The 12,948-nt window shown below is 33.3% G+C and overlaps 1 protein-coding gene across 1 annotated transcript; it reads left to right on the top strand.

Annotated features, from left to right (window-relative positions):
- The first annotated feature begins 977 nt into the window (after positions 1–977).
- Positions 978–2,234, top strand: LOC107908056 (uncharacterized). The gene is made up of 3 exons (XM_016835329.1): positions 978–1,238; positions 1,342–1,827; positions 1,962–2,234. The coding sequence occupies exons 1-3, from the start codon at positions 978–980 to the stop codon at positions 2,232–2,234; spliced, it is 1,020 nt and encodes a 339-aa protein (XP_016690818.1).
- The last annotated feature ends 10,714 nt before the right edge of the window (positions 2,235–12,948 follow it).

Raw genomic sequence — 12,948 nt, 5'->3', positions numbered from 1 at the left:
CTAACTGATCCTATGCAATTCTCATCCATGTGTTGCTTTTAGTAACGAAATAAAAACTACAGTAATTTTTTTTTGTTCAAGTATTCGATACTAGAATTATATCACTAGTATATATACAAATATATATACATATTTCATAAACTACAGCTGCTTTGATTTTTTTTTTAAATAATGTGTACCAAGCTTAATAACTTAAAGCCTACAACAGCTCAATAGCCTCTGAAATTTTCACAAGTTTGATAATTTGATGACACAGAAGTTGCAACCATTTATTCAAACCTGTGAGGTGGCTCTGGGACATCTCTAGTGCCAAGTTTGTTCTCTTGTCTCAGGGCCGGTTTTCCCCAAGTGACGCCGATGAGGCGCCATTCAAGTCTTTCGATTTCCTAGACGCCCTATAATTCTCGAGAGTCATCATGAGTTTTTGCCTCTCTCCTTCAATCTCTGCAAATCGGAGGCTTAGCTGAGAGTATCGCTCATGCATCTCTTTCAGTTCGGTCTCTACAGCACCATTGTTGGCACATAATTAAATTAATCTTGCACAAAATAAATTATGAAAAGTTACGAATGTGAAAAGACTTGAATATGAAGAGTTAATAATGCGAAGAGACTTGAAGATGAAAAGTTACACACATGCATGAATAGTCACAACTCCTATAGTATTTAAGTTATGTAAATGAATAGTCACAACTCCTAACATTTAGTGATATAGATGAATAGTCACTTATATGTGATGAAGAATTAAGTGTGAGTGAAATAAAAAGTTTATTAGAAAGAATTTTTTTTCTCTTCCATACAAAATTTATTTCTCTTCTCCATTATATTAATTATCATTTTCTTTGTTTTATTTCTCCAAATATTAATTAACCTTCTACAAATTGGTATCAGAGCCTTGTTCGATCGAAATGAACAAATCTATTCCACTTTTTTTCATTCCCCAATTAACCAAAGAAAATTATGGCAAATGGAGTATCCAAATGAAGGCTCTTCTTGGATCTCTAGAAGTTTGGGAGATTATTGAAAAAGGTTATATTAAAGTTGAGGCTGAAGAGGAGGAAGAATTAACACAAGTTCAAAAAGAGAGTCTAAGAAAATCAAGGAAGAAAAATCAGCAAGCCTTATTTTGGATATATCAAGGAGTTCAATCATATGAAGTTGCTTGGGAAAAAATAGCTTGTGCCAGCACGGCAAAACAAGCGTGGGAGTTTTTACCAAATTCATTCAAAGGAGATGAAAAGGTGAAAAGAGTTCAGTTGCAAACTCTTCGAGGGGAGTTTGAAAGATTGCAAAAAATAGAGTCGGAATTAGTTTCTGATTACTGTTCACGGGTTTTGTCCATAGTCAACCAAAAAAAAAAGAAATGGTGAAACTATGGATGATATTCGTGGTGTTGAGAAAATCCTCCGTTCTTTGGATTCCAGATTTGACTACATTGTGGTAGCCATTGAAGAATCAAAGAACTTGAGTATCATGACTATTGATGAACTCACAAGTTCGTTGCAAGCCCATGAAGAAAGATTAAACAAGCAGAAGAAGGAAGTAGATCTAGATCAAGCACTCCAGTCAAAGTTGTCTCTAAATGAGAAAAATAGAGATTTTAAAAAACAGAGAGGGAGAGATCGTGGTCGTGGAAGAGGAAGAAATTTTAGAGGAAGTGGCTCAAATGCTCGTGAAAGAGGTAAAGGTGCAAGCACGGAGAATGGATGGAAAGTAGCCAACCAAAGTCAGAATTTTAGAGGATCACAAAGAGGACGTGGACGTGAAAATCAAAGAGGAAGAGGTCGTGGCTATTTTGAATGTTATCATTGTCGCAAACCTGGTCATTTGGCAAGTGAATGCTAGTACAAGAAAGAAGAGAAAAATGAAGCTAATATAGCACAAAATAATCAAGAGCAAAAGCAAGAAACTTTATTGCTCGTGTCTCATGGTGGAGAGATTGATGATGTCTGGTACATAGACAGTGGTGCAAGCAAGCATATGACAACAAAAATTTATTTTTGAATTTCTTTGAATCTGATTGTGGAGAAGTAAAAGTAGGAGATGGCAAAGCTTACAAAGTTAGGAGTGTTGGTGAGTTGGAGTTCAAAACAAAGCAAGGAAGGGTAGAGAAAATGTTTGAAGTTTATTTTGTTCCTGGTCTTCAAAATAATCTGCTTAGCGTTGGGCATCTTTTGAAGAAGGGGTATGATATTCATTTCCGTGACATGGCTTGCTATTTGTCAAGGAAAAATTAGGTTGTTGCTAGAGTTGGAGTGGCATCAAATAATCTTTTCTCTCTTACCCTTCAAAATCAGAATATGTCTTGCTTTATTGGTGCTCATAAAGGAGTTTCAAAGTTATGGCATGATAGATATGGACATTTAAACTATGGAAATTTGGAGATGCTTTCAAGGAAGATGATGGTCAGAGGTTTACCAAAAATCAATCAGCTTGATGATGTTTGTGAAGCATGTCAGCTTGGAAAGCAACACAAAATTGCTTTTCCTTCTCAATCCTCGTGGAAAGAAAGAAGATCATTGCAACTTATTCACTCGGATCTTTGTGGTCCAATGATAGTTTCATCTTTGGGAGGTATTCGTTACTTTATCTCTTTCATTGATGATTACTCAAGAAATTTATGGGTGTATTGTGTCAAAGAAAAATCAGAGGCTTTTCAGAGATTCAAATATTTCAAGGCAGAAGTGGAGAACTTTACTGGGCTGAAAATTAACACCTTGCAGACAGATCGTGGAGGTGAATATTTTTCAAAAGAACTTGAGAAATATTGCCGAGATAGTGGCATCCGGCATGAAATGATAGTCCGCCATACACCTCAGCAAAATGGTGTGTGTGAAAGAAAGAATAGAACAATTATTGAAATGGCTAGATGTCTTCTTAAGAAGAAGAGGTTATCAAGAAGATTTTGGGCTGAAGATGTTTCCTGTACAGTTTATCTTATCAACAGATCGCCAACAAGAAGCTTGGAGAATTGCACACCACATAAGGCGTGGTATGGTACAAAACCTAGTGTTCGTCATCCTAGAGTATTTGGGAGTGTTGCTTACTCTCATATTCCAGATGCAATGAGAAGCAAGTTGGATGACAAGTCAGAGAAATGTATTTTCATTGGCTATAGTGAAAGAAGTAAGGCATACAAGTTCTACAATCTGGTGACAAAGAAGATTGTGATAAGCTGAGATGTTCGGTTTGATGAAAATTCCATGTTTAAAGATATGGAAGTTGAAAAGGAAAATTTGCTAATTTTTCCTTTTAAACTGGAAGAAGAAGAAGAGGCAGTAATTGAGAATGCTGAAGATGATGCTCAAGTAGGAAATCCTCCTGTTTCCCCAAGTTCTTCATCAAATTCTTCTTCATCTAGCCCGATTCGAAAAACGAGAAGCATCCAAGAGTTATATGATGTAACTAATGAAGTTGTGTAAAATGATGTTGTATTCTTTGCCTTCTTAGAAGGAGAAGATCCAATTTCTTTTGATGATGCATATCAAGAAAAAATATGGAGGAAAACTATGAAAGAAGAGATTTGCTCAATTGAAAACAATGATACATGGGAGCTTACAGATTTGCCGCCGCACAAGAATTCAATTGGAGTCAAATGGGTGTACAAGACAAAGATGAATCCAAATGGCTCTATCAACAGGTACAAGGCAAGACTAGTTGCAAAAGAATACAAGCAAAAGGAATGAGAAGATTTCACAGAGGTATTTGCTCCAGTTTCAAGACTTAAGACAGTTCGGTTACTTATTTCTCTTGCTGCCCAAAACAATTGGAAAATGTTCCAAATGGACGTAAAATCTGCGTTTTTGAATGGTGTTCTCAAAGAAGAAGTCTATGTTGATCAACCACCAGGGTTTGTCAAAAAATGAGAAGAAGAAAAATTTTACAAGTTGAAGAAAGCTTTGTATGGGTTGAAGTAATCACCCCGAGCTTGGTACAGCCGCATCGATTCTTATTTTCAGAAGTGTGGATTCCAGAAATGTTCATATGAGCATACTCTCTACATCAAAGGCAATTCTCAAGGAAGATTCATGGTTGTAAGTCTCTACGTTGATGATCTTATTTTCACAGGAAATGATGTGAAGATGTTGAAAGAATTTCAGCACTCAATGATAGCAGAATTTAAGATGACAGATTTGGGAGAACTTCATCATTTTCTTGGCATTGAAGTTCATCAATCGGAGAAAGGAATTTTTATTTCACAAGATAGCTACGCAAAGGAAGTTCTAAAAAGGTTCAAGATGGAAAATGCGAATCCAGTCTCTACTCCATGCATTACAGGTCTGAAGTTATCTAAAGAGGGTGAAAGAAAGCTTGTCAATTCCACCAAATTTAGAATTTTGGTTGAAAAGTTGATGTTTCTGACTTCAACAAGGCCTAACATCGTGTATGTTGTTAGCTTGGTGAGTAGATTCATGGAGAAACCTTACTCCAATCACTGGGAGGCTGCCAAGAGAATATTGAGATATGTGAAGGGAACCATTGATTATGGAATTTTCTATAAAGCTAATACATTAGTTGATCTCATTGGTTATACGGATAGTGATTTAGCAGGAAACATTGATGATAGTAGAAGCAATTCTGGTTATGTTTTCCACCTTGGTAGTGGTGCAATTTCATTGAGCTTAAAGAAACAATCAGTTGAGGCGCTTTCGACTACAGAAGCTGAATATATCACTGCATCTTATGCAGGATGTCAATTAATTTGGCTACGTGGAATTTTGGAGAGTCTTAAGCAGAAGCAGAGCAAGTCAACGATTTTGTTTTGTGACAATAGTTCTACTATTTCAGTCACAAAAGATCCAGTTCTTCATAGAAGGACAAAAAAAATTCGCATTCGGTATCACTTCTTGATGGAACTAGTGAATAATGGTGATGTTCAAGTTGAATATTGCAAGACGGAAGATCAGATGGCTGATATCTTCACAAAGCCACTTAGTGGACAAGTCTTCAAGAAAAATGTTGAAAGGTTGGGAGTTCGAAGCAAGTTTAATTTAAGGGAGGCATTGTTGGCACATAATTAAATTAATCTTGCACAAAATAAATTATGAAAAGTTACGAATGTGAAAAGACTTGAATATGAAGAGTTAATAATGCGAAGAGACTTGAAAATGAAAAGTTACACACATGCATGAATAGTCACAACTCCTATAGTATTTAAGTTATGTAAATGAATAGTCACAACTCCTAGCATTTAGTGATATAGATGAATAGTCACTTACAACTCCTATATAAAGAGTTGTATGTGATGAAGAATTAATTGTGCGATTGAAATAAAAAGTTTATTAGAAAGAATTTTTTTTCTCTTCCATACAAAATTTATTTCTCTTTTCTATTATATTATTTATCATTTTCTTTGTTTTATTTCTCCAAATATTAATCAACCTTCTACAACCATATCTTCCCTTCATCTCCAACATCTCCTTTATTAGTTCATTAATGTCCCTGAAACTTTTGATCATTGCTTCCTCATCATTGTGCTATTTCAAGGAAGAGTTGGACCACAAGAGAATATCACGTTCAGTTCTTCAATTTTTTCTATTGCTTAGCTAGAGTCGGTACTACTCTTGCCCCTTTCCAGGACAGCAACTAATAATGAAGTTTGGATTTTTAGCTCTAACTTGTTGGGCATATCATGACTCAATAAGGCTCAAAAAGAAAAATCAAAGCAGTAAAGGAGATGAGAACAACAGTGAAAGAAGGTTAATAATTTTGTGTGAATTCCATCTACGAGAAGATCTACTGTGCGAATACCTATGATATCTGTCCCAGACAAGGTTTCCTTTTAGCATTAGCTGCATCATAAATAGCAGCAAATGGTTATCAATTTTTTTTCAAGAAAGAACAGGCAATTGAAATTTGTATGAAGATTCATCCTCAGGATAGACAAGTAACTAGGAACCAATTATTGGTTTGATTATTACACCCAAATTACTGGTATATCAGGTAAAGCTTGGCCAAAACCCTTTGGCTAAGCTATACAAGCCCTTGGGCAAAAGCAAATTGTCTCCCTTGAGCACAAGATTCACACAAGTGAGAGACTTAATCAAAAGATTATCAGTTTTGGGAAGGAATCAGAAAAGCAGACTAGTGTTCTTTTCTCGAACATAACATACCTCTAAAAGAGATTGCTTAATTTCTTCTTAGTTTGCAATGCCTCGACAAGCTCGAGTTCCAATGCAAGTGCCCTTTCTAATGCATTTCCACTTTCTGAATATTCATTAAAGAAAGGGAATATGTTTCCCAGTTCTTCATTCACCTGTGTGAAGGCAGAAAATTGAGAGCCTGGTTGAAGAACTTTTATCAAAACTTGATAGAACTAAGAGGACAATATTGATTCACCTTATGTAACTGCATGAGCTTTAGCTCTAAACCTTGAAACTTGGGATTGGAATGATGAACATCTTCTGAAAGAACCATATTCTCATTTTTCATCCTTTCCAGCTACAAGCACAAAAGGAAAGTATACCAATCACCATTATTGAGTATTCAATTTTATGCCAAAATTGTAATGAAGTTAAATGATGAAAGCACATATCATTCCCTCATCCTCAACAAGTTATGAAGAAATTGCAATTTAGTTTGGGTGGTCCATACCACACTATTTAAGTGGTCCATGCTAGATCTGAAACTTGTTAGTTTAAATCTCTGGTGAGGAAAATCTCAAACACACGAACAGAACTCGAACAAAAAAAAAAGAAATAAAACAAGGCTCCAAGACGTGTATTAAGCACTATCTTTAAGGTTATATTCGCCCCCACCTATCTTGGGTGTGCAAATAAGTTCCAAGCAAATTAACCTCGAGGATACAATGAAGCCAATGACTATTTGTGTTTTGTACTGACGAGAATAGTCCACTATGCACTGAGCAATGTATAACAAAAACTCAATTTCTACAAAGGATTTCTGCAGTAATACTTTATAGAATAATCTAATAATATTAGAAAATAAGGAAGGAAAGAAAGAATATTAGAATTTATTGGTATATTTTCCAAATGAAATCCCATTCTTATTTATAGGAATTTTCATGTCTCTTCATAGAGACATCTTTCATCAATAGGAGACTTTCTGAATAATAATGTTTTTAAAATAAACACATAATTATTTATTTAATATTATAACTATTTTAATATTATTTGAATAGTTATAATTCTTTTTCAAAAAATCAAATAATATAATCTTTTGATTAATTACACCCATTTATTTATAGTTATTGAAAAACTATAAATATTTAAAAATGTTCCAACAATCTCCCCCCATTTTCAAAATATTTTAGATTTTGATATTCTTGGAAATCAATTTGCATAAATGAAGGTATCTTACGATTGAACCTTTACTTAGTGAATATATGTTAAAGTTAATCGAAATTGCATGGTAGACTAAGCTTTGAACCAACTATTTCATTTGATTAACCGAACACATCTCACACAATAATTTCAACATCGCTCAATGCATAGTATCTAGGGACACTATTATGGCCATGTGTCTACGTCCTCTTTTCATGAGTGCTGTCAGAGCCAAGCCCTTGAACTCCTAGAAGCGGCCACACTTCCACTCACATAGGTAGATCCCATCAAGAGTGTTCCCGTAATTATAACACTCTAACATATTTATGTTATGGGTCCATTAAGCATACATTACTCATCCTTCCCTTATCATTACGGGTACCTAGCACTTTAATCTTAGGTTGGATTTATTTATAGTGCTAACAGTCACATACTAATGATGTACTTTGTCTCATTGAACTCAAGACTTAACGTTATACCAAGCGTTGAGTTGAGTTTCCATCATGGGTGACTCTAATTAATGGGCTTGAGTCTCATCCCTTTTGAGGCCCTTTTTACTGCATCTCTAGCAAGACTTTTTGTCAAAAGATCCGTCAACTTTTCACTTGACCTCACATAATTAATAGTGATCACTCCATCAAAGATTAATTGTCGGACATAACTATGTCTTAATCCAATGTGTCTAGACTTTCCATTATATGCTTGGCTATATGCTTTTGCTAGAGTAGCCTCACTATCACAACGGATAGAAATAGGTAAAATTGGCTTAGGCCATAAAGTTACATCATAAAGTAAATTTCTTAACCATTCTGCTTCTTTAGATGCAGCGGCTAATGTAATAAATTCTGCTACCATGGTGGAATCAGTAATATATGTTTGTTTCTTGAAACCCCAAGAAATGGCTCCTCCACCAAGAATGAAGATCCATCCATTAGTAGATGCATGATCTTCCAAACTTGTAATCCAACTAGCATCCGAATACCCTTTTAAAACTGGAGCATATCCATTATAACACAATCCATAGTTAATAGTTTTCTTTAAGCATGATCTTCCAAACTTGTAATCCAACTAGCATCCGAATACCCTTTTAAAACTGGAGCATATCCATTATAACACAATCCATAGTTAATAGTTTTCTTTAGTACCTAAGTACTCTATTCAAAGCTTGCCAATGCAAACTACTTGGATTACTTGTGTACCTACTCAATTTTCCAATAGCATATGCAATATCTGGTCTTGTACAAGTCATTATGTACATAAGACAACCAATTAGACTTGCATATTTCAATTGATCAATTTTCCTACCAGTATTAGATACTAATTTTATTTGAGGATTCATGGGTGTAGATGTTGGTATACAGTTGAAAAGATCAAACTTTTTAAGCACATTTTCAATGTAATGTGATTGTGATAAAGCTAAAGTGCTTTCATCTTGGGTTATTTTAATCCCAAGAATAACATCTGCTACACCCATATTCTTCATAGCAAAGTTGTTTGACAAGAATTTCTTTGTATTTTTTATTTGTTCCAAATCCGTGCCAAAAATGAGCATGTCATCTACATATAAGTAAATTATGAGCATGTCATCTACATATAAGCCATTAGCTAAAACAACATTGTCAAACTTTTGGTGTCATTGTTTTGGTGCTTGTTTAAGTCCATATAAAGATTTAACAATCTTACATACCTTATGCTCTTCTCTTGGAACAACAAATCCTTCCGGTTGTTCCATGTACACTTCCTCTTCCAATTCACCATTTAAAAATGCAGTTTTAACATCCATTTGATGAACAACCAAATTATATATAAAGGTAAGTGATATTAAGAGTCTAATTGTAGCAATTCTTGCTACTGGAGCATAGGTATCAAAGTAATCAATACATTGTTTTTGTGTAAAACTTTTGGCTACCATCCTTACTTTAAATTTATCAATGGTTCCATCGACCTTCATTTTCTTTTTGAAGATCCATTTACAACCTATTGGTTTAGAACCCGATGGAAGATCAACTAAGATCCAAATTTAATTTCTCATTATTGAATCCATCTCATCATTTATTACTTCTTTCCAAAAAGCAAAGTCTTGAGATTTCATTGCATCTTTAAATGTAATAGGATCAGATTCTGTATTATAACAATAAGGTATATTATTGCATATACTTTCACCCTTTCCTTCTACAAGAAACATAATGAAAACTGGTCCAAATTCTTTGACTTTTTTAATCCTCTTACTTCTTTTTAATTCTTGACAAGATTCATCATTATTATCAATTTGTTCCAATGTAATATCATTCTCATTTGAAGAATGAATCAATTTTTGTGGCTGTAATTGTCTTGATATAGAATTAAATCTATTTTCATCAAAAATAGCATCTCTTGATTCAATAACAGTATTAATTGAAATTGAATCATTTGGTTCAATTACCATGAACCTATATGCCTTGCTATTATGTGCATATCCTATAAATATGCATTCAATTCCTCTTTCACCTAACTTTTTACTTTTAGATGTTGAAACTTTGACAATAATTCTACAACCCCAAACCTTCAAATAATTAAGGTTTGGTTTCCTTTTCTTCCATTGTTCATAGGGGGTTATTTTAGTTTCCTTATTAAGAACTCTATTCAATATATGACAAGCTGTTAAAACAACTTCTCCCCAAAAACCTTGTCCAAGACCTGAATATGATAACATTGAATTTACCATTTCAGTCAAGACTATTTTTTCCTTTCAGCTACACCATTTTGATGTGGTGTGTAAGGCGCTAAAACTTGATGGAAAATTCTAGTGGATTCAAAATAACTTGGATTATAGTATTCTCCACCTCTATCTGATCTTAAGCACTTGATAAATGATCCACACTAAAGTTCAACTTCAAATTTATAAACTTTAAATTTATCAAGCGCTTCCTCTTTTGAATGCAATATATATAAATAAATAATATCTAGAACAATCATCAATAAAAGTAATAATATTTCTTTCCACCTAATGTAGGAGTATTATGCATGTCACATAAATCATCATGTATCAAATCAAGCAATTTTGTTTTCCTTTTAATCTTAGGGAAAGAGTTTCTTGTAATTTTAGTCAACATACATGTATTGCATTTTTCAATATTATTATTAAAAATAGGGACTAAATCTAACTTATACATGTCATTCAATTTTCTATAATTTAAATGACCTAATCTATAATGCCACAAACAAAAATATTCAACCATATAAGCAGAAATAGTATTTTTATTCTTATTAATAATATTGAGTTTGAATATGCTCTCATACATATACCCTTTCCCCACAAAAATTCCTCTCTTAGACAAAATAAACTTATTTGCCTCAAAAACAAGTTTGAAACCAAACTTTTTCAATAGACTTCCAGACACTAAATTCTTCCTAACTTCTGGTACATAATATACATCATTTAAGGTTAAAACTTTTCCAGAAGTGAATTGTAGTTCAACAGACACTTTGCCTTTGATTGCTGCGGTGGAAGAATTTCTCATGTACAAGACATTGTCATTTTCACATTGTGTGAACTTTGTGAACATGCTTTTATCTTTGCACTCATGTTTGGTTGCTCCGGTATCAATCGACCATGTATTATCATCTTGTGCCATATTAATTTCAGATATTATTACAACGAACTTTTCGTTATTATCAGCCTTAGAAGATAATTTCTTCTTTAAAAATCGACATTTATTCTTAAAATGTCTCGGTTTTCCACAATGATAGCATGAGCCCTTTTGTTTCTTTTTTTAACTTAGGTGCTCTATCAGTCTGTTTGAACTTTCTCTTGAATAGTTTAGTAGTCTGTACTTCCTCCGTAACATGCACTTTGGCATTTTCAGAATTTAGTTTTGATCTTGTTTTCGATATTCTTCTTTAATACGAAGATGATTTGCCAAAGTCTCAAGAGATATTTTCTCTTTCTTATGTTTTAGACTTCTTTTAAAGTCTTTCCAAAATAGAGGAAGTTTGTCTATTATGAAGTATACAACAATCATTTCATCCATTTTCATATCATATTTCTTGAATTGATTCAGCATCTTTTCAATATCACGGAATTGTTTCATAACAGAACAACCATCAACCATTTAATAATTATTGAAATGACTGACAAGAAATTTCTTACTTATAACATCTTCGGTCATGTATCTTGTCTGCAATTTGTCCCATAATTTTTTAGCGGTGACCTCGTTTTGGCAGGTGTCGAACAAACCATCAGATAAACCATTCAATATGTGGCACATGCACATGTAGTTAGCATTGTCCCATTTTTTACTTTCTCGGGTTGCAACAATAGATTCGTTTTCATTTTCTTCAGGTCTTGGAGTATCCAAAACATAAGCAATCTTCAAAGTTGATAATAAGAAGTGCATTTTTTTTATCATCGTCGAAAATTACCACCATCAAACCGATCAAGTTTGACAAAGTTGGAAGCCAACTCCCTTAGTGTTCCACTTTCATGTGTTGTGGTAGTCATCATGAATAATATAACCTTAAAATTGTTAGTTTAAATCTCTGGTGAGAAAAATCTCAAACAAAAATAAATAAATAAGACAAGGCTCCAAAGTGTGTAACAAGCCATTATCTTTAAGGTTATATTCACTCCCACTTATCTTCGTTGTGCAAATGAGTTCCAAGCAAATTAACCTCGAGGATACAATGAAGCCAATGACTATTTGTGTTTTGCACTGATGAGAATAGTCTACCACGCACTGAGTAATGTATAACAAAAACTCAATTTCTACAAAAGATTTCTACAGTAATACTTTATAGAATAATCTAATAATATTAGAAAATGAAGGAAAGAAACAATATTAGAATTTGTTGGTGTGTTTTCCAAATGAAATCTCATTTCTATTAATAGGAATTTTCATGTCTCTTCATAGAGACATCTTTTATCAATAGGTGTCTTTCTAAATAATAATATATTTAAAATAAACACATAATTATTCATTTAATATTATAACTATTCAAATAATATTATTTAAATAGTTATAATTCTTTTTTAAAAAATCAAATAATATAATCTTTTGATTAATTACATCTATTCATTTATAGTTATTGGAACACTATAAATATTTAAAAATGCTCCAACAAAATTTTGGTCTTTAAAACAATCGTTGAAGTTCTCTTGGTTGACCAGTGCAAGACTTTCAACTCCATTTACACCACTAGATACAAGAGTATCCTAATAAATATTAAGTAAATCATCATAACAACTAAATTTCTATATGTAAATAGAAAGGACTTACACAGCAGAGGAAGGATAATAGAAACTAGATTTACTTCAAAGAAATCTTCAACCAAGATTCTTGCTAAAGGAACAGGATAAATTTGAAATAAATGATTTTACCAGTTAGCCATGGTTATTGGAACCGGACCAGACCAGCCGGTCTACTAGTTCGGACAAAAAGGTTGAACTGGCTTTTGAACGAACTACTTGGAACCAGTTGAACCAGTTTTATAATTTTTTAAATAATTTCTTTTTTAGTTTTTATTTTTATAATTTTTTAATATTTTATTTAATTAAAACCGGATTGGCGGTCGAACCGGTCTAACCAAGAACCAGTGGTCTGACCAGTTTGACTACTGATCCAATTTTTAAAAGTATGCAGTTAGCATAAACTAACCACTTAGCAGTCCGGTACAAAAGAACAGTAAGGCA

The sequence above is a fragment of the Gossypium hirsutum genome, chromosome D02, assembly GCF_007990345.1.
Source record: "Gossypium hirsutum isolate 1008001.06 chromosome D02, Gossypium_hirsutum_v2.1, whole genome shotgun sequence".
Lineage (NCBI taxonomy): Eukaryota > Viridiplantae > Streptophyta > Magnoliopsida > Malvales > Malvaceae > Gossypium > Gossypium hirsutum.
Note: the sequence above shows the minus strand (reverse complement) of the source record. Positions and strands in the feature narration are given on the sequence as shown.